The 20,084-nt window shown below is 35.6% G+C and overlaps 2 protein-coding genes across 4 annotated transcripts in view; one reads left to right on the forward strand and one right to left on the reverse strand.

Annotated features, from left to right (window-relative positions):
* Positions 1 to 20,084, forward strand: part of TFB1M (transcription factor B1, mitochondrial) — a 55,582-nt gene that overhangs the window by 24,088 nt on the left and 11,410 nt on the right. For all 3 annotated transcript variants that reach the window (XM_012759608.2, XM_076002849.1, XM_076002850.1), the window contains one exon: positions 5,992 to 6,111. In XM_012759608.2, the coding sequence (XP_012615062.2) occupies positions 5,992 to 6,111 (120 nt within the window). The remainder of the gene's footprint in view (positions 1 to 5,991; positions 6,112 to 20,084) is intronic.
* On the reverse strand, positions 13,982 to 14,672 carry CLDN20 (claudin 20). Its single transcript, XM_012759610.3, has one exon. The coding sequence runs from the start codon at positions 14,639 to 14,641 to the stop codon at positions 13,982 to 13,984; it is 660 nt and encodes a 219-aa protein (XP_012615064.1). The 5' UTR covers positions 14,642 to 14,672.

Raw genomic sequence — 20,084 nt, forward strand, 5'->3', positions numbered from 1 at the left:
TCTTGGTGTTGCTGGCCCTGCGGTCTTTCTTTCTGGGTTCAGCACCAGACTCTTGATCTCCTGCCATCTCCAGGGGACCCTGGCTGTTTATGGGCACATCTGTAGCAGCGGAGGAGTCACCTCTCCATTAATTACTGTGTATAGTTCTTACTGTCCCCAATGTGTGGCTGTGTTGCTTCTCAAGTATAAGCCTAATTTTTCTACTTGTACTTAAAATTATTTTAGGTGAATAAGAAAAAAAATAACACTGAGTTTTTTGACCCCTTGTTTTCTCATACTTAGTCAGAATGCTTTTAAAAGCTTAAGGGTTAGAGGTTTCCTTTTACTGAAAAATTAACTGGTTTGATTTCCTTGCCTTTTTTTGTTAAATCATCTATCTTTTGGTGGGTTTTGAATTTTTATAGCTTTGCCTATAATATATCTATCACAGAAGTAGCAGTGTACATTTGAATGGTTGATAGATGATTTAACTTTTATGCTAGCTTTTAATGAAGTCTTTTGTAGAGCTTTCTGGTCTGTGATTTGAATTTTTCCTTAATTAGTTAGGGACAGCTGTGTGTGGTGCTTTCTTCTTAATTAAAATATATGATTCACTTGTTTTCATCTCTAGAACCTGGGGATATTTGCTACAAAGATTGAATGGGCCAAGTTAACGGATTAGGACACCCTATCCCCAGATAGTACTAGATGCGTATATCGTGTTCTAAGTGAAATAGATTTAAATGTGTCTTTACATCAAATTAGAATATTTAGGATTCATGCCTCATAGATTTGCTTTTTAGTTAAAGTGATTTTTAAATTCTTCTATTTGAACTTACCTTTCAAATGTAAAGTAAAATATTAACTATGTCAGGGTTTTGTATGTAGCAGAGCAGCTCCCTTGCTGTGATCTATTGAAAATTAGCTCTCAACACAAGGATTTGTAAAATAAGAGAGAATCCTAAATAAATAGATAGATAAATGAAAATGTTTTAAAAAATTAAAAGTATTAGCTATGAAGAGGATGGATCCAGGATGAAATAATAATTTTAAAAATGGCATTATTTTTGGTTTATTTTCTAATTTTCTAATTTTGTTCATTCTAGATTTTCATTTAAAGATCTTTGAATTTGTGCCAGTTGGATGTTAAAAATTTACAGTGCATTTTGAAGTCTTAAATTTTATGCTAGTAGTAAAATTAAGCTCCTTTTTTTTGTTTATAGAGAACTAGAAATATTTTTGGCTATTTGATCCATAAGCTTATTAACTTAAAACTATACAACTTTTTTTTATAAAGACTTTTTTAGAACAGTTTTAGGTTCAAAGCAGTTTTAGGTTCAAATCAAGCAGAAGGTACAGAGAGTTCCTGTAAGTTCCCTACCCCTACGTATGCAGAGCCACATCCATTATCAACATCCCCACCAGAGTGAACCTACATTGACATATCATTATGACCCAGAGTCCATAGTTTACACCAGGGTTCACTCTTGGTCTTGTGCATTCTGTGGATTTGAGCAAATGCATAATAACATGTGTCCACCATTATATCATATAGAATAATAGTTTCACTGTCCTAAAAATCCTCTGTAATCTGTCCATTCGTCCCTTCCTCTCCACTAACTACTAGTAACCATTGAACTTTTTAATGTTACCATAGTTTTGCCTAGTTCAGAAAAGGAGTGGTGAGAGAGGGACATCTTTGTCTTGTTTCTGATGTTAGTGGGAGAGCTTCTAGTTTCTCACCATTAAGTATGACATTAGCTGTAGGTTTTTTGTGTATATTCTTTATCAAGTTGAGGAAGTTCCCTGTATTCCTGGTTTATTAAGAGTTTTGTTATAAATCGAGTCTTAGATTTTGTCAAATAATTTTTCTTCATATATGATTATGATCATATGATTTTTGTTCTTTAGCATCTTGATATCATGGATTACATTAAGTGATTTCCAAATATTGAACTAGCCTTGCACATCTGCTTGCTCAGTGGGGTATAATTCTTTTTATACATTGTTGGATTTGATTTGCTAATATTTTGTTGAGGATTTTTATATCTGTTCCTGAGAAATTTGGTCTATAGTCGCCTTTTCTTGTAATTTCTTTGTCTGGTTTTGGTGTTAGGGTGATGTTGGCCTCATAGAATGAATTAGGAAGTATTCTTTCTGCTCCTATGTTCTGAAAGAGATTGTATGATACTGATAAAAGTTTTTCCTTAAATGCTGGGTAATTCGGAAGTGAAACCATCTGGGCCTAGTGCTTTCTGTTCGGGAAGTTATTATTGATTCATTTCTTTAATAGGTATAGGTCTATTCAGATTGCCTATTTCTGTTTCTTCTTGTGAGAGACTTGGCAGATTGTGTCTTTCAAGGAATTGGTTCATTTCATCTGGCTTACCAGATTTGTGGGCATATAGTTGTTCATAATATTCCTTTATTATCCTTTTAATGTCCATAGGATCCATATTGATGTCTCCTCTTTCATTTCTGATATTAGTAATTTTCTCTTAATTTCCTGACTAGAGACTTACTGATTTATCTTTTTTAAAAAAACAGCTTTTGGCTTCATTGATTTCCTTTATTGAGTTCATCTCTGGCTTCCATTTTAAATCTACACATTGGGATTTGCATCTCTGGGTAAGCCTGTTTTTTGCTGCAAGTTGAGTTTTATTTTTACTGTAGGCAACATTATAATATTTCAACTAATTTCCTACCTAAAAATACTTTTATTGAAGTATAATTGACACATAATAAACTGTACATATTTAAAGTATATTATTTATTTATTACTGATACATAATAGATGTTCATATTTTGGGGGTATGTATGATAATTTAGTATATTCAGATAAGTTATAAAGATCAAATCAGCATACTTGGGATATTTATCACCTTATCTTTCCTTTATGCTAGAAACATTCAAATTATTCTTCTATTTTGAAATATATAATAGATTATTATAAACTATAGTCACCCAACTGATCTATCAAACACTAGGTCTTATTTCTTCTATAAAACCGTGTATTTGTACTCATTAATCAACTTCTCTTAATCTCTCCTCTCCTCTATACCCTTCCTGGCCTCTGGTAACCACCAGTCTACTCTCTATTTTCATGAGATCCACTTTTGTAACTCCCACATATGGGTGAGAATATGTGATATTTGTCTTTCTGTGCTTAGTTTCCTTCACATAACATAATGACCTCCAGTTTCATCCATGTTGCTGGAAATGACAGGATTTCATTCTTTTTAATGGCTGATTTTCATCGTATATATACTGCATTTTCTTCATTCATCTAAATCTATACTTCTGTTATTTGTCTTTATGTTTTTGTATTTGCTTAAGGGTACATACATTTCTTGTTTTTACATTTTAGTAAGGAAGAATGTGTTTTGTTTTATATGCTGTAGCAGCTCATCACTTACTTTGAACTCAGCATCCCAATAATTTCAACTTTCCAAATGCATACAAGAGCCAGGTGGTTTAAAATTAAAAAGTGTTGGAGGTGGGGTAAGATGGGGGGGGGGGTGGATTCTAAGTAACAAAATAGAAGCTACGCAATCTACAACTTTGCCTGTAGAAAATTTCCTTAGCATCTCACACAGAACCTGTTTTTTAAACTTACTGAAGGCAAAGCTCTAACAAGCTAAATTATTTGGTTTTCATGTCCACAGCAGGTTAGAAGTAATAAAGTAGAAGGAACTATTAGGATAGGTTGGCGCGACAGTGAAACAAGGAATAGAAAACCCAGCAGCGACGAACACAACTCAGAAAGCACTGGGCCTTGGACTGGTAAGCAGTGGGGCCACTGCCTGCCTGCCTAGCCCTAGGATAATTCCAGAAATCACTGCTACTTGTAATGTTGCCCCTGAATCATTCAGAAGAGGTTTAGTGTGTCCTCTGTGCTCTAAGAACACAGAGAAGCAGGATACATTTTAGAAGATAAGCATGCCTAATTTTTTCTATCCACCACTCAGCTTTGTCCAATTTTAACATATTGCCATGTTTTTCATTTCTTTTTTAAAGAAATAAAATATTATACATATGTTTGGAGCCTTCTTCTATCCTCTTTCTTTCTCTCTTATGAGTTATACCTTCTTAAAATTGATAACCACCATTCCCATGCATGTTTTATGCTTATACTGCAGGTACATACACATGCAGTAAACAAGTGACATTTTTGAATGAATGGTATCATATTATACATATTTTCTATGACTTAATTATTTTGTGTTCTATTTTGGTGTTTAGGCTATGTTGATAACCCCTGTTATTCATTTTAATTTTTATTTCATTAATCCAGTGTCAAAATTGTCACTATTCATTTACCTGTTGATGGACCTTTATGTAATTTTTTTCACTTTTTTTGATACTACACATAATGCCATAATGAACATTTGTATACATCTCTCCTTGTGTAAGTATATAAACTGCTCCCTAGGATCTACTCCTGAAGATAGTCCTGAAGGCTCATAAGGGTTGATACAACTTCAGCTTTACTATAATGTTTCCAAATTATGCTCCAAAACACTTGACTGACTTCCCCTCTCATTAGCAGCATGTGAGAGTTCCTATAGCTCCAGATACTTGCCAATATTAAGGTCTTTTTAAAAAACTTTTATGGGTATGAAATTATATCTCATTGTGGTTCTAATTTGCATATCCCTACTATGTATAATGTGGTTGAGCATAGTTTGTTGTTATGGTTCATTTAGGATACTCTCCTGTGAATTGCCCTGTTATATTTTCTATTAGTTGTTTATCTTATGACTATTGATATATAGGAGTTTCTTCTATATTCTACACACCAATTTTTTTTCAGATATATGAGCTTCAAATACCTTCTCTCGGTCTGTAACTTGTCTTTATAGTGTTTTTATTGTACAGAAATGTTTAACTTTGATAGAGCAAAATATATCAGTCTTTTATGGCTTTGCTTCAGCATATTAAGAAATTCTTCTCTACTGTGGGGGTCATAGATATTCACTTATAAAAATTTTAGGGTTTTGCTTTTCACTTATTGTTAATTCCCTTAGAATTTATTTTTTGTTCTGGTACAAGGTGAGGGCCTGCTTTTTTCTCCTATAGTTACCTAATTATATCAGTATTGCTTATTGAATGATCCATCCTTTTCACATTAACAGTTGCTACATCACATCTGTCATGTATCAAATATCCGCATGTGTTTGGGTCTGTTTCTAAAGCCTTTGTTCCATTGGTCTCTTTGTCTTTGCCTGTAGTGATACTGACTTAATTTTGATATCCCATGGGGTGAGTGCCCCATCAACATTGTTGGTGTTCTTTAGGAGTGTCCTAGCCATTTTTGGCCTTACATAAATTTTATATGGAATTTAATTTTAAAAATATATATATAATATATGTGAAAATTAAAATTCTTTTTTTAAAATCCTGCTGGGATTTTGATTGAAATCACTTTGTATTTATAAATGACTTTGGGTAGACCTAATTAATTTTAAAATAAAAATGTTTGAGTACTTATAAAAATGAATTTATAGTTTTCTACAAAAATCATTTGTCATGAACAGCCAATTTTCTAAGAGTTTGAATATTCAAGGATTAGTTACATTTAAATAAAGAAAAGCACACCATTAAAAATGTTCATTCATATGTTGGGATAATTTAGAAAATTAAATATTTAAGCATCTTTAGTTCTTCTTAGGCTTACTAATTTCTTCATCAAATATTTATTGATTGCTTGTTTTATGTAGGACCTTCTGCTATGGAATGTAACAGTGGTTTGAAAATCTCAACAGTTCATGGTAGAGAAGTTTTTTAGCTGATTTTTGGGTACTCTACATATGATGTAATTCACACTTCTTAGGTGTACCTCAGTTGGAATTGGAGGAAAATATTCCCCATTTTTGCTACATGTCGTGTGTCAGATAGTCTGTGCTTTTAAAATTTGCCTCAAAAATCCACGTAGTATTCAGAGATAACAAAATGTTAGCTCAGAATGATCAGACTAATTATTTGCTTCAATTCGTCTTTGTCCTTCTGTAGAGACTTACGGCCAACACAGGAGGCAAACAGCGCAGTCGCCTTTCCATCATGGCCCAGTACCTCTGCGATGTTCAGCACCTCTTTACAATTCCAGGTCGAGCTTTTGTCCCCAAGCCAGAGGTGAGTTTCTGCTTATTTGTTTTATGGTATATCAGAATTAGGATTTTAGTTGTACTCTTTGTTCTATTGAGGATGTGTCATAAGAAATAATCTGTAGGATCTAACTTTGATTTATATGCAAACTGTACCATAAATTTTTCTTTTCTTCTCCTGAATAAGAACCATAGAAATCATAATATGAATAATTCTTATTCTAATTTTTCTCACTCTTAGATAGAGTGACTATATGTCTCAGTTTATGCATGTTGCCTTCATGGTAGTAGTATTGTTATCATCACCATCATCCCCTGTTAGTCTTAAAACTTTCCCTATGGAAGATAAATTACATGGTCACCCAATCCTTGTGAAAAGAAATCAAATATTTGTTGTGATTTCTGATAGAGACTTCTCACTAAAGCTACATCGAACATTATTTATTGTGTATCTTTACCTTATTTTGGCAGTAGTATTTGTGATGTGTCATCTGTGGAAAAATATATATTAAACTAGGCTTTGACTATCATATGCTGGTTATATGAATAGGGGCTAATTACAGAAACAAAGTTTCTCTGCCAAAAATAAAAGTGCAAAAACTGATGTCTCTTTTAGCAAAACCACTGCTTGGTGAGTTACTATAGAACATGTGCTATATGAATTCAGCTTTTTCTTCACTGGATGTATAGTGAACACATAATGCTTGCAAAGGCCTGGGCTAGGCATTAAGGGCAAGGCAGCAGGGATGTGAGCCTGCACAAACACAGAGTCTGTGTTCAGGAGTTCACAGTCTGGTGAGGACTCGTTGGTTGCTAAAAGTCTCAAATATGAAGTCTTGCAGAGTTTCCCTTATGTCATTTGTCCTTCATAAATAAAAATAGCATGAAAAGATGGTATTATGTGGTTTATAGATTTAAATATAGATTATAGATTTAGAATGGGGACCCCAGCCAGTAGTGTTAGATCTACTTGTCTATCTTGAAGCATGGTCTGAGCACTCTCCATGCCCCTTGCTGCCACTGTAATACTTCCTCTGCCATTTGTCCACCACAGTTAGCTGAGCTTTCAGGTGACTGTATGAATTCAGTCCATCTTCCCCTTATGTAGCAGACATAATTGTCAGATTTTTCTTTCTTTCTTTTTTTTCTGCAGCATATTATGGGGATACAAATATTTAGGTTACATATATTGCCTTTGCCCCACCTGAGTCAGAGTTTCAAGTGTGTCCATCCCCTAGATGGTGTGCACTGCACCCATTAGGGGAGAATATACCCATCCCCTGCTCCCCTCCCACCTACCTGACACCCGATGAATGTTGTTACTATTTGTGCACCTAAGCATTGATCAGTAAAAACCAATTTGAAGGTGAGTTCATGTGGTGCTTGTTTTTCCATTCTTGGGATAGATACTTCATTTAGTAGAGTGGACTCCATCTCTACCTAGGATAATACAAGAGGTGCTAGATCACCGTTGTTTTTTGTGGCTGAGTAGAACTCCATGGTGTATATACCACATTTTGTTAATCCACTCATGTATGGGTGGGCACTTGGGTTGTTTCCACATCTTTGCAATTGTGAATTGTGCTGCTATAAACATTTTAGTGCAGATGTCTTTTTTATAGAGTGTCTTTTGTTCCATTGGGTAGATGCCCAGTAATGGGATTGCTGGATCAAATGGTAGTTCTACTTTTAGCTCTTTGAGGTATCTTCATGTTACTTTCCACAGAGGTTGTGCTAGTTTGCAGCCCCATCAGCAGTGTATGAGTGTTCCTATCTTCTCTGCATCTACACCAACATTTACTGTTTGGGGACTTTTTGATAAAAGGCATTCTCACTGGAGTTAAGTGATATCTCATTGTGGTTTTGATTTGCATTTCTCTGATGATTAGAGATGTTGAGCATTTTTTCATAGGTTTGTTGGCCATTAGACTGCCATCTTTTGAAAAGTTTCTGTTCATGTCCTTTACCCACTTTTTAATGGGGTGGTTTGATTTTTTCTTGCTAATTTTCCTGAGTTCTATATAGATTCTAGTTATCAGCCCTTTATCAGACATATAGCATATGAATATATTCTCCCATTCTGTAGGATTCTGTTTGCTCTCATGATAGTTTTGTTGGCTGTGTTGAGCTTCTTAGTTTGATCAGGTCCCATTTACTTATTTTTGTTGTTGCTGTGATTGCCTTTGAGTCTTCTTCATAAATTTTTTGCCTACACCAATGTCTCTAAGAGTTTTTCCAACGTTTTCTTCTAGAATTCTTATAGCTTCATGCCTTAGGTGTAAGTCTGTTATCCACCATGAGTTGATTTTTTGATAGGTGAAAGATGCAGATCCTGTGTCAGTCTTCTACATGTGGCTATCTAATTTTCCCAGCACCATTTATTGAATAAGGATTCTTTTCTCCAGTGTATGTTTTTGTCTGGTTTGTCAAAGATTAGATGGCTGTCTGAGGATAGTTTTATATCTGAATTCTCAGTTCTGTTCCATTGGTCTATGTCTCTGTTCTTATGCCAGTACCATGCTTATGCCAGTACCATGCTGTTTTAGTTACTATAGCCTTGCAGTATATCTTGAAATCTGGTAAATTGATGCCTCCTAATTTGTTCTTTTTGCTTAAGATTGTTTTTGCTCTACAAGGTCTTCTCTGGATCCACATGAAGCATAGAATTGTTTTTTCTAGATCTGCGAATATTGATGTTGGTATTTTAATAGGGATTGCATAGAATCTGTAGATCACTTTGGATAGTACAGACATTTTAACAATAATGATTCTGCTGACCCATGAGCGTGGTATGTTTTTCCACTTTTTACGTCTTCCGCTATTTCCTTTCTCAGTGTTTCATAGTTCTCCCTGTAGAGGGCTTTCACTTCCTTAGTTAAATATGCTGCTAGGTATTTTATTTTCTTTGTTGCTGTTATGAAGGATATTGAGTCTTTGATTTGTTTCTCAGTTTAGCTGTTGTTGGCATATGGGAATGCTGTTGTTTTGTGTACGTTGATTTTGTAACCCGAGCCACACACCAGGAGGCAAGCAGTGGCTGGCAGCTAGCAAAGCCCCACCTGCACCCATAGTCTCTCCTCATCACTGGCATCATTGCCAGAGGCCCCCCCCCCCATCAGAGCAACAGGGCTTCAAACTCTCAGAGGTGTGCAAACCCCACTGCAAACTGCACATGTGAGGGATCCAGGTTGCCAGCTCCCCATCCATGAGAATCCAACACCAGATGTTCGATGGAGCTAAGGCAGCAGTGCCCTCCCGTTGCCCACGCCCTGGCGCCTACTCCACCCCCACTGTGCATAGGAAAACTGTCTTCCATGAAACTGGTCACTGATGTCAAAAAGGTTGGGGACTGCTGGATTAAAGCCTCAAGAAAATATTTAGTATTTGGAAAAAAGCTAGCTGTGTCTTTGATTCTGTTTTTATTGAGAGATGTTTGCTTTTTGGCAAATTCACATATAACAGTTTTATTTGCATGCTTTTCATTATGTTGTAAAGATTACCAGCAGAGGATTTATTTGTAACCTAACAAATCAGTTATCAAGGAGGAGAGAGAATGTATTATAAAGAAAAACAATAAATCAAATGATTAAATTTTAGTTCTAAAAGAATTCCTTGCTGCTCTGAAGTAGTTTTACCATATTAGGGCAGAGAAGGAATATTCTGAGGAAAGCCAGAAAATATTTTATTGATAGTTACATTGAGCAAAATTTTTATAAAAATAATTTTCTCAAATAGAAATGAGAAGAAGAGTTTTTACAGAGATGGTAAATAAAATAGTTCAAGGATATCACTCTAGGTAACCCTTCTGAATGCAAGAAGAAAGTCCTAGACACAGATAACTGCAACACAAGGTACTGATAAGCTAAGTGCTAAAAATAGAAGTACAGGCAGATTCCAGGGATGATTGAGAGAGGGCGGTTAATGCTCAGAAGAAATTCAGTAACAATTACTTAATCTTGAAGAGTTTGATGCAGATAATTTCTTTGTGATATGATGAGGGGCTTATTTATAACCATCTTCGGGGTTTTTTTGTGTGTGTGAGAATCTTCTATTCCTTCTATTTTTTGTTTTTTTGATTAACCAACTTAATGAAGATTTAACAGCAGAACTTTCAATACCGTGGAACTATTATTATATGACCTTGTTCTGACTAGTTGAACTAAATTCTTGCCAAACTTCACTCCTACTAATTTCTCTAGTCCCCAAATACTTTTCTATTTGAACCCCAAATACTTTTCTATTTGCAAAAAAGACAATCTCTTAGGTTCTTAAAATTAGACTAATTTGTCTACTTTAGTGATTCTTAAACTACTATTTGTAGTCTGTAGATTTTATGTTAGAATTTTTAAAATTCTGTGTTTTCATTTCACTGAGTTAATGATTATTTTACCAATTACAAAATGTCTTTTGCACAAGCTGACTTGTGTAGACCCCTGAGAATCCACATATTTCTGACGTTCTACACTTAATTTTTTTTTTCAGCTAGTCTACACATTACTCAGGTTTGAGAAATACTGAGTGAGCTATTAGCTAGTCCCTCAAAATTCTATGCCATCCTATTTTCTTTTATAAATTATGATCATGGACCTCATAATCTAGCATCTTTCCTAAGAAATTGACACGCTTTAGTTCTCACCACTATCCTGCACTCTAACCTGGTAGAAAAATGACTTAGATGTAATATGAGAATTGTAACAGGCTCTTTTTGATTTATACTAATAGAGGCCATGGACTTTGAAGTAAGCAAGACCTGCTTGCAGTACTCCTAGTTATGAGGATTTGGTCACGTTAATAAACTAAATTTAACACATCCAAATTGGGCCTGTAATACCACCCCTGAGGGATCTTTGTGAGGAACAGAAATAATTAGTGCAAAATGTCTGATACGAGTATCTGGCACATAGAGGAAGTCAGTGAAAGATACTTGTTATGCTATAAACATTTATGGGCTGACTAAGTTCTTTTGTAATAGTAGGGATTATAATTTTAAAGACATAGCATTTATATTTAATTTTGCCTATTTATATGTACAGTATATAGAACAAGTTACCTCCAAGTATGGTATAAATTTAAAGCATAAATAGTCCTAATATTAATAAAATCCTAAATTAATGATGATATTATCTATGACATATAAAGAAAAGGTCAGGACTTGGGGCATCTGCACTCAACCTTTGAAGACAGCATTTTAGAGGCTTCCAGCCATGCTTGCACACAGCTATTGAGGCCTTGACCTCTGTGTGAGACAGTCTTGAGGCTTAGTGGTTGGATGGATCCACAGAAAAGACAGCTGTTTTTCATGTGTTTGTGTTTTTGGAAATCTGGTATTGAGGATATATTTCTTTTGTATTTTACTCTGTATTTTAAATCATTTGGACATAAGGTCAAAAGACAATATTCTCCTGCTTAACTACAATTCTTCTGTGTTTGGTCTGCATTCTTTCTTAGAATCAGAGACTGAGATGGGATTTTTATAAAAGATGTATTAAGCATGGCTCTCGGGAGAAAGGGCATGAGAGTAGCAGGAGGGAGAGTGGAAAGTGAAGCAAGAGTATCATTCCTCCTGGAGACTAGCTTCAGCCTGGTCCATGGAAGGAGAAAGGGAGCTCTGGAGCACAAATTGCCCAACAGGGTTGGTCCTCCCTTCAGGGAAGGGGCCGGCCAATTGGACCCTTGTGTCAGTGTGTGGCTGCTGGCTCCTGCAGGGAGCACTGGGGCAGTAACCTCCCAGTAGAGGCAGCTCCAGCTCTGTGAGCCATTAGCACCCAACACTGCCAGCAGCTGGGGGATGGGTGCCTGGCCCAGTGGAAGCAGCTTGGCAAGGTACTAACAGCATCTTCTCTAGGTTCCTACTAGCAGACAAAGATATAAGATTACTTATGTGGCCTTCTCTGCCTTGGTTGCTTGGAAGTGCTAAATTAAGTTTCATATTTAATTGCTTTGGCGTGCTTCAACCAGTATTATTTAATAGTATTTTTTGTCTCTTCTTTATAACTTTAGTCTTTGACCTTTATCTGTTGTTTTGATACTTATACCTACAATTTTATTGTCAGTTGCTTCAAATTCTTTTTGAAAGTGGTAAGTCCAAAATAAAAAATAAATGTAAACCAAAAGCCAGTTTTATAATTAGAGAAATACCAGAGTCATCCTCCTTAAAAATCAGATTAAAAAGTGTTGAATAGAGACAGTAGTATTTCCTATTACAATTTTTATTTAGTGCTAGGTATGCTATCATAACTACTTAAGGATAAAATAAGCAATAAGTATTATAAATCCAAGGAAGGAAGAAACCAAATTGCATTTTTGCCAACGATACTTTCATATTATGTATAAAATGCAATGAAATGTATACAAAAGTTACTGGATATAATGATGAGGTTCTCTGCAAAATTATAGGCTATGATGTAACTCCTCAAAAGTCAAAAAATTCAGTATGTGCTAAAGAGTCATATAGCTAACAATATAGTGATGAAAGAGATATAAAAAGAAAAATCCAATTATTAAAATATTTGGATTATGTATCATAATTTAAGTTATAGTTTAAAAGCATTCTTTATGCTTCAAAAATTACATTTACATCCATTAACTAATTGAAGCAGCTCATTCGTAAGAACAACAGTGTTTTTGTTAACTTGAATCAAATTTGAGGGAAGAAAATGACAACTTGAAAGTAGCTTTTACCATCCAAATACTAATAAATGAAATTAAATGGGATGAGAGTAAAACTAAATTGTAAAATAAATGAACTTAATATGGGCAATCCTCTTGCTAGAAGCAGAAGAGGGGAGTTCTTGGGCATATTAAAAGAAATTTACTTTTATTCTTATCACTTAGCTTGGACTTAATGCTTTAAAAAGTCTTAGAGAATTTAGTTTATGATTGGTTTGATTTTGCTTTACTGTGGTAGCATTTATCAATTTCTTTTCTTTAATTCTGCCTAATCTTGGATGTAATATTGTCAGCTTTTGAAAATGTATGTAGATAATTTCCTAAAATGAAAAAATGAACAGGCTAGTCACAGTAGGCAAGGACTTAGGGTGGATGGTTTTGGCAGCATCTGAGTGGAGTGGACATCTCTTCTTTTCCTTCTGTATGCTCATATACTATGGCTTTAAAACAGAAGCAAGTTACTCTGGTGTTGCCAATCAGATAGCAAAAATAGATTATACTCTTGGTTAACACCAGGGCAAGGAACTTTTTATGCTTGGCATTTTAGTTCTTTTATAAAATCCAATTTGGAATATGTATCAACAAGTTATTTTAGGCCGGGTGCGGTGGCTCACGCTTGTAATCCTAGCGCTCTGGAAGGCTGAGGCAGGCAGATTGCTCGAGGTCAGGAGTTTGAAACCAGCCTGAGCAAGAGCGAGACCCCGTCTCTACTATAAATAGAAATTAATTGGCCAACTAATATATATAGAAAAAATTAGCCAGTCATGGTGGCGCATGCCTGTAGTCCCAGCTACTCGGGAGGCTGAGGCAGAAGGATCGCTTGAGCCCAGGAGTTTGAGGTTGCTGTGAGCTAGGCTGACGCCACAGCACTCACTCTAGCCTGGGCAACAAAGCGAGACTCTGTCTAAAAAAAAAAAAGAAGAATTTAAAGAAAAAAAAAATAACAAGTTATTTTAAAAAGGAAAAAAAAGCTATCAATTAATTGCCATATGACTGTAATCAGAGCCTCTTTCAATTATGAACCTTTATATAAAACATGAAAACAATAATGGAAAAATAAATCTAAGACAGATGTATGTACAATCATTTTGTTAGCATTTTAAACTACCTTGTAGTTTTTAAAGTGTTTTACGCTCTAATTTCTTTGTAGAGAAAATTAAGCATAATTCTGATTTTTTTTTTTTTAATCTACACCCCAAAGCTTCATTCTGTATACATTATATAGTTATTTACACATAATCCTTCAGGTTGTATGCTGAGTTGTTCTCTAGCTGTGTGGTAGAGATTCGCTCTTGCCTAGGTGAGTAGAGCCAAGCTTCTAGATTCTTTTTTGTGTAGGAAGTGCAGAAAATCATGCCAGAGATAAATAGCAGCACTGCTGAAATGAATCCTATATAGATAGCTCCTCCAGGTTCGTGTTTGTTGCTTTCTGGAACAGACAGATCCACAAAGTTTGCTATGATCTCCTTGGTGTACCACACTGTTGGGATCAAACCAGAGATTCCTGCAGACACGAAACAGACTCCTCCTGCAAAGGAAGCATGGCTCTTGGTTTCTCTGTCCCCTCCTAAGCGAGTACATTTCATTCCTACCGTGGCAGTGCAGATCCCCAAAGCAGACAGAACACATGCCAGGACCATGGTGGCCCTCGCAGTCTGCACATGGATGGGGAGGGACAGAATGGAGTGTTTCAGGGTGCAGCTGAACATCCCAGTGCTGTACCATGTGCAGTCCATCCAGAGCCCATGCACCTGCACGATGGCTGTGATGATGTTGGAGCCCACATCCACGTTCACCTTCCAGTTAGGCAGCAGAGTGGCTGTGAGCACTCCAGAGACACCGGATAAGGCCAGGATGAAAGCAAGGAGCTGGAGACCTGCCGAAGCCATGATGTTACTATTAACTCTGTCCTCCTGGAAAATCCTGATGCCTAATTATGATGGCTCTCAGTCAAAATTGTAGCTCTTTCTGTGCAGTAGAAAACCAAATAACACAGGCTAGGGAAACAAGACAAAATTAGGATTGAGGTAAAGAATGAATAAACAAAAGGCTTCCCTTTAGAGTGGGAGTCAAGAACACACCTGAGTCCCCTGCCCCCCTATCCCCCAGCAGATGAGGCTGCTGTAGGCCAAGAGGAGAAGAGCTCCCACCAGGCCTCAGAGACTGACGTCTCCTGAGTATGTGTGGTTGGTGCTTGATACTGGGCATAAAGAAAGGAGCTGTCCACTGTATTCTTTTTAAAACTCAAAATATGCTGAAATTGCCTGTAAAGTAGGTATGCACCATGTTAGATTTAGACACTTCAAATTCCATCTGTAGGATCTGATAAAGAATTTTAATAGCATTATGGGTTTTTAAGAATGATTTTGTTTTTAGTGAAAATATTCTATAGCTCCCTTAATGTTTTGAAATAAAAAATAAAATTTTAAAATAACATAAAGGAGGAAATTATTTGCCTATTAAAAAAAGAAAATATTCTGTAGGTAATAAGGAAGAAAATATTTAAACCCACTTCTTGAAAATGATTTATAAATATATATTAGAAAAGTTTTAAGTATTCAAGAAGTGATTTTAATAAATCTATATTAAGCACCCACCATGTGCCAGGCACATGACCCAGGTAAATCAATTAAGGGAGAAGGAAAGTAATAGAAAGAAGTAGAAGTCACTGGCATGATTATCCCCAATTTCTAGTTTCTATTCTTTTTCAAAATTCTTACCTCCATTAGCACCTCAGGTACTTGGTAATCAGAAGTGGAACAATTAAGCCACTGTCTTTTGCTTATGAGAATGTGAGATCCTTTCTTGTCGGAAACAGAATCATTCCCTGACCCAAGCAAACAAAGCAGTCTGACTGCAAAGCTGGCTATTCTAAAGGATTCAAAAGTAGTCTCAGCAAATCTCAAAAATACATTCCAGAAATAACCACATCATTAGTTGTATGCAAAAGGATACCAAAAATAATTTTACCCTTTATTTTCTTAATTTTTTTAAGAGGAAGGAAAACAGTGCACCCACTTTGTGACTTGGCTGTGTTTTTAAGAAGCAGAAAGACTTCCCATTCCATCTTCCTGTCCCAGTTTCACCATGTAGTTCAGCCGGTAGTACTTATTACCTTTTTTGAGAAAGAGGTATTGGTTTCTGAAATAACTGCAGTACTGGCTTTTTTGTTTTCTTGAATTAATTTTGAAAGATATACTAGAGTGGCTTTATTGTATATATTTCACATATATATAACATCATATATATTTCACAAAAGGCAGCATAGGGTCTTGAATCCAAACCACTTGGGTCAGTTGTTGGCTTTATACCTCTCAGTATCCTCTTCTGGAAATTGGGGAGGATTGGAGTACCTCTTTCATAGGATTGAAGAAGTTAATACATTTTAAGTGCTTAGAATAATATCTAACCCCCAGAAAGTACTCAATAATTTATAATTGACATTAGTAGTAGTATTTTTAGTTTATATCTTTTGACAATTGATGTTTAAAATTATTTGGATCATTTTCTTTTTTCTCTTCCTTCCTTAGGCAGATTTATTTTCATAGAATTTTGGAGCTGAAAGAAACCTCAGATACAGTCTTGAGCATCATTATTTTTTCAGATTAGGATGTTCAAATAGGAAATCACCTCATGCCACATAGTCTTTAGCAGCCATTCTGCAGTGTCCAGCGATCTCTCTTGTCTCTTCCTACTTCACATCACCATGCATCTTTTCCCCTTTACCACAGCATTTCCTGCTGAAATCCACCCTACACCCCTGTGTGTTTCCGCTGGGAACTGGAGAAAGTGCTTCATATGGAGGCAAAAAGCACCATTAACTTCACCCACTTCTTTCCTACCATGGAAAAAAAAGACTCCATAGGGGATTAATAGAGCAAGTGATTTAGCTTAAAATGAAGGTTATTGTCTGACTTTGGTTAAATATTTGAATTAATACTAATCCATGTCTATATTAAAAGTACAAACTTTCCATAGTTACAAAACACTAAGATGTTAGATTCTGGACTGCCTGGATTGTATTATCCTATCTTGTTCATAATTTTAAAATGTAAATCCTACAATTTTAGAAGAAAATTTCCCTAGGATTTTAAGTTCTTAAGAGTTATTTAGACTTATCTGTAAACCTCAGCGTGCTCAGAATTTGCCCGCTTTCATACAGTTCATTTCGTTTCTGTTTTCCAAACTTTATTTCATGTCCAAGACCAAAATAGAACAAAAGTTAAAGTTTCTAGAAAAAAATTAAGCACATGTTTATGGTTTTATAATAGCTGTTTTTAAGTTTGGGTTTTAGCATTTCAGACTCCAGTTTGCTAAATTACTGCCTCCGGACCATTTTCAGCTTAGGGATTCTTCAAGAGTGGGACATTCCCTAAGAACATCTGCTTATGAGCGTGCATGTTCGCTCCCTCACTCGTTTTTTCTCTCTCTCTCTCTCTCTCTGCCTCCCCTCCTATCTTCCCTCCCTCCCTTCCTCCCTTCCTTCACCTTTATATGTTGATCAATGTATGCTCAGTTTACCAATTGTAATCCTTTTCTTTGCATTAACCAGTACATTTTAAAACGTTCAGTGTAAGTCAGACCTGCAGACAGCTTGTTCATCATAATTAACAAGTACTGGCAGTGAGAAATTATAGCAAAAATCAGTGTAAACAATATGACATTGCACTTAGTTAACATAGTGCTTGCATAGTGTTGTATATTGGACTTCAAATGCTTTCATCTGCATAGAGAACTTACGTAGGAAGAATTCTCCAAAATGAAAGTCACTATTCTGTTCCTTTTATACAAATATACTGCATTTTAGCTATATTGCTGTGGGATTTTTTTTTCCTCTCCAGCCATAAGCATAATATAGTTTGTGGCCTATTCTTCCAAATTTCTGTCTGGTGGAGAATAAAAGCATACTTTGTTTCAATAGCGGTGGTGGTGGTGGTGGTAGAGAAATACTGTGAAAGCAAGCAAAAGCAGAGAGGTTGCATGTTAAAACTTAGTTATGTAGAGAGAACTCTCATGGTCCCAAAACCCATTTCACACAGAGCAAAATGTAAGAATGTTCAATTTAGGAACTGTTTGCAAACAGAAAGTCAGTAGTAGATTTTACTAAAATGAAAAGTCGGTTTTCCAGACAAGACTTATTTATATCAAAAATAATATTTAAAAACAAATTTACAACTTATAATTCAATGTAAATAATACTTGAAGATCTGTACTTAGGTTTCTCTAAGCATTATAGAAACTTCTCATTTTACGTACCTTTTGTCAGTAGTCTTCACTGCATTAACTCCCTTCTGTCAGCTGTTTTCAAATTAACCTCAATGCAATGTGAGGAAGAAAAATCACATACATGAGGCTCATTTCAGAGATCTGAATATTTTTATAAAGCTCCAAGTTAACTTGAAAAAGCAAATAAAAGGCAACATAGAAATCTCAGAGGTAAAAACTGCTGATGGTGCTAGAAGATAAATACCAGGTTCTCCATCTCATTTTTTGAGATGTGGGAGAATTAAGAAAGGAGAGGCGGGGAAGGGAGGGAATTGTTGTTACAACAGGATTTGTCGAAACCTGAAAGCTAAAAATGCTTTTGTGTCACTGTGTACAGAGGAGGAATTATTTGGGTGCTCACAAAAAAGGCTTTCTTTTCTTTTAATATTATGTTTTAGTCACAGTTATAATTTATTTTTGAATTTTTATCTATGTTGGAAGATACAGTTTATTATTTTATGTCCCCAGCTAAATGAAAGAATATGGTCTGAAATATTTTTAACTGGATTGTGCTTTGCAAGTGATAGTTGAGCCTGTCTTTTTATTCTGGTGCTTGTTGACTCCTCTGAAACTAATATCCTCAAGATTGTTAACCTTCAAAATAACCATTCAGAAGAATATATTCTTTTTAATAAATGATAAAAGAAAACCCAGCAACAACTTTTGCTTTGATTCTGATCAGTAAACTTGCAAGTATTTTTTTGCAGTGCCTTGAATTTTCTTCTGTTATTCCTTCCACTGAGAAAGACTTCTGGAGTATAACTCTATAAATTAGAGACTTTAGACAATGTTGTGAAGAAATTACACCAAAATAATGTGAGAAGTATAAGATAAAGCTGTGATCATTTATTGAGGTTGTAGAGCATAAATAATGATATAGACATATTTTACCACCATCCTTTTGGTTTCTCACTTTTTTCTTCCTCAGTAATTTTAATTCTACAAACTATAAATTCATAGCCATTATACAGAAAAGATAATTTTATGACTAGATTTTTTTTTTTTTTTTTTTGAGACAGAGTCTCACTTTATTGTCCAGGCTAGAGTGAGTGCCGTGGCGTCAGCCTAGCTCACAGCAACCTCAAACTCCTGGGCTTGAGTGATCCTTCTGCCTCAGCCTCCTGAGTAGCTGGGACTACAGGCATGCGCCACCATGCCCGGCTAATTTTTTATATATATATCAGTTGGCCAATTAATTTCTTTCTATTTATAGTAGAGACGGGGTCTCGCTCTTGCTCAGGCTGGTTTTGAACTCCTGACCTTGAGCAATCCGCCCGCCTCGGCCTCCCAAGAGCTAGGATTACAGGCGTGAGCCACAGTGCCCGGCCTTATGACTAGATTTTTAAATTTCATAACTTTTAATAACCAAGTTAGACATTAGTCATTTCTTTAAAAGTAATGAATAAAACACATTTCAATTATCTCTATTTTTTGGAGAGTTGCTTTTGTTTTCATCTTTTCTGAGTTTGGCATTTAGCAAGTTTTCCTCTCTTATAAATCTAACAACTGTGGATTATCTTTTCAGCCATAGTATTATAATTTTGATATTATGATACTGTTATTTCGTATAAACAATTCTATGTATAAATACTCGGTGAAGCAGAGTTGACTGGCAGGTGTTAATAGCAGCAGCATTGTTAGTACTGCTGCAGTAGAAGAAACCTTGTCGGATCCTTTCCACGTCCAGCTTGTTTTTCCCTTTGCTTTGGTTGTGGTGTAGACACACCTCCTGAGGCTGATGATGACAGGTGGTGACCCTGACCACCAGCATAATGAAGCTCACTGAAGGGTTAAGCATGCTTTAATGTACATTTCTATTTTTAAAACATTTTTGATGATTATTCTTTCTTGATGAAAAGTTATTCTATAAAATATTAATTGCCTGCTTTAGAAGTGACAAATTCTGAAATGGAAGCTGCTTTCATTAACTACAGACCTTTAATCAAGGAAGAATTTCTTATATAAAAAAGGAGCTGGAAAAGAAGACGTGTAAATGGAAATGTAGTTGTTCATCATTATTATCTACTTCTGATAGGGACATTGAAGAGACATCTTTTCAGTCCGGAG

The sequence above is a fragment of the Microcebus murinus genome, chromosome 5 (genome assembly GCF_040939455.1).
Source record: "Microcebus murinus isolate Inina chromosome 5, M.murinus_Inina_mat1.0, whole genome shotgun sequence".
In the NCBI taxonomy this organism is placed as follows: Eukaryota; Metazoa; Chordata; class Mammalia; order Primates; family Cheirogaleidae; genus Microcebus; species Microcebus murinus.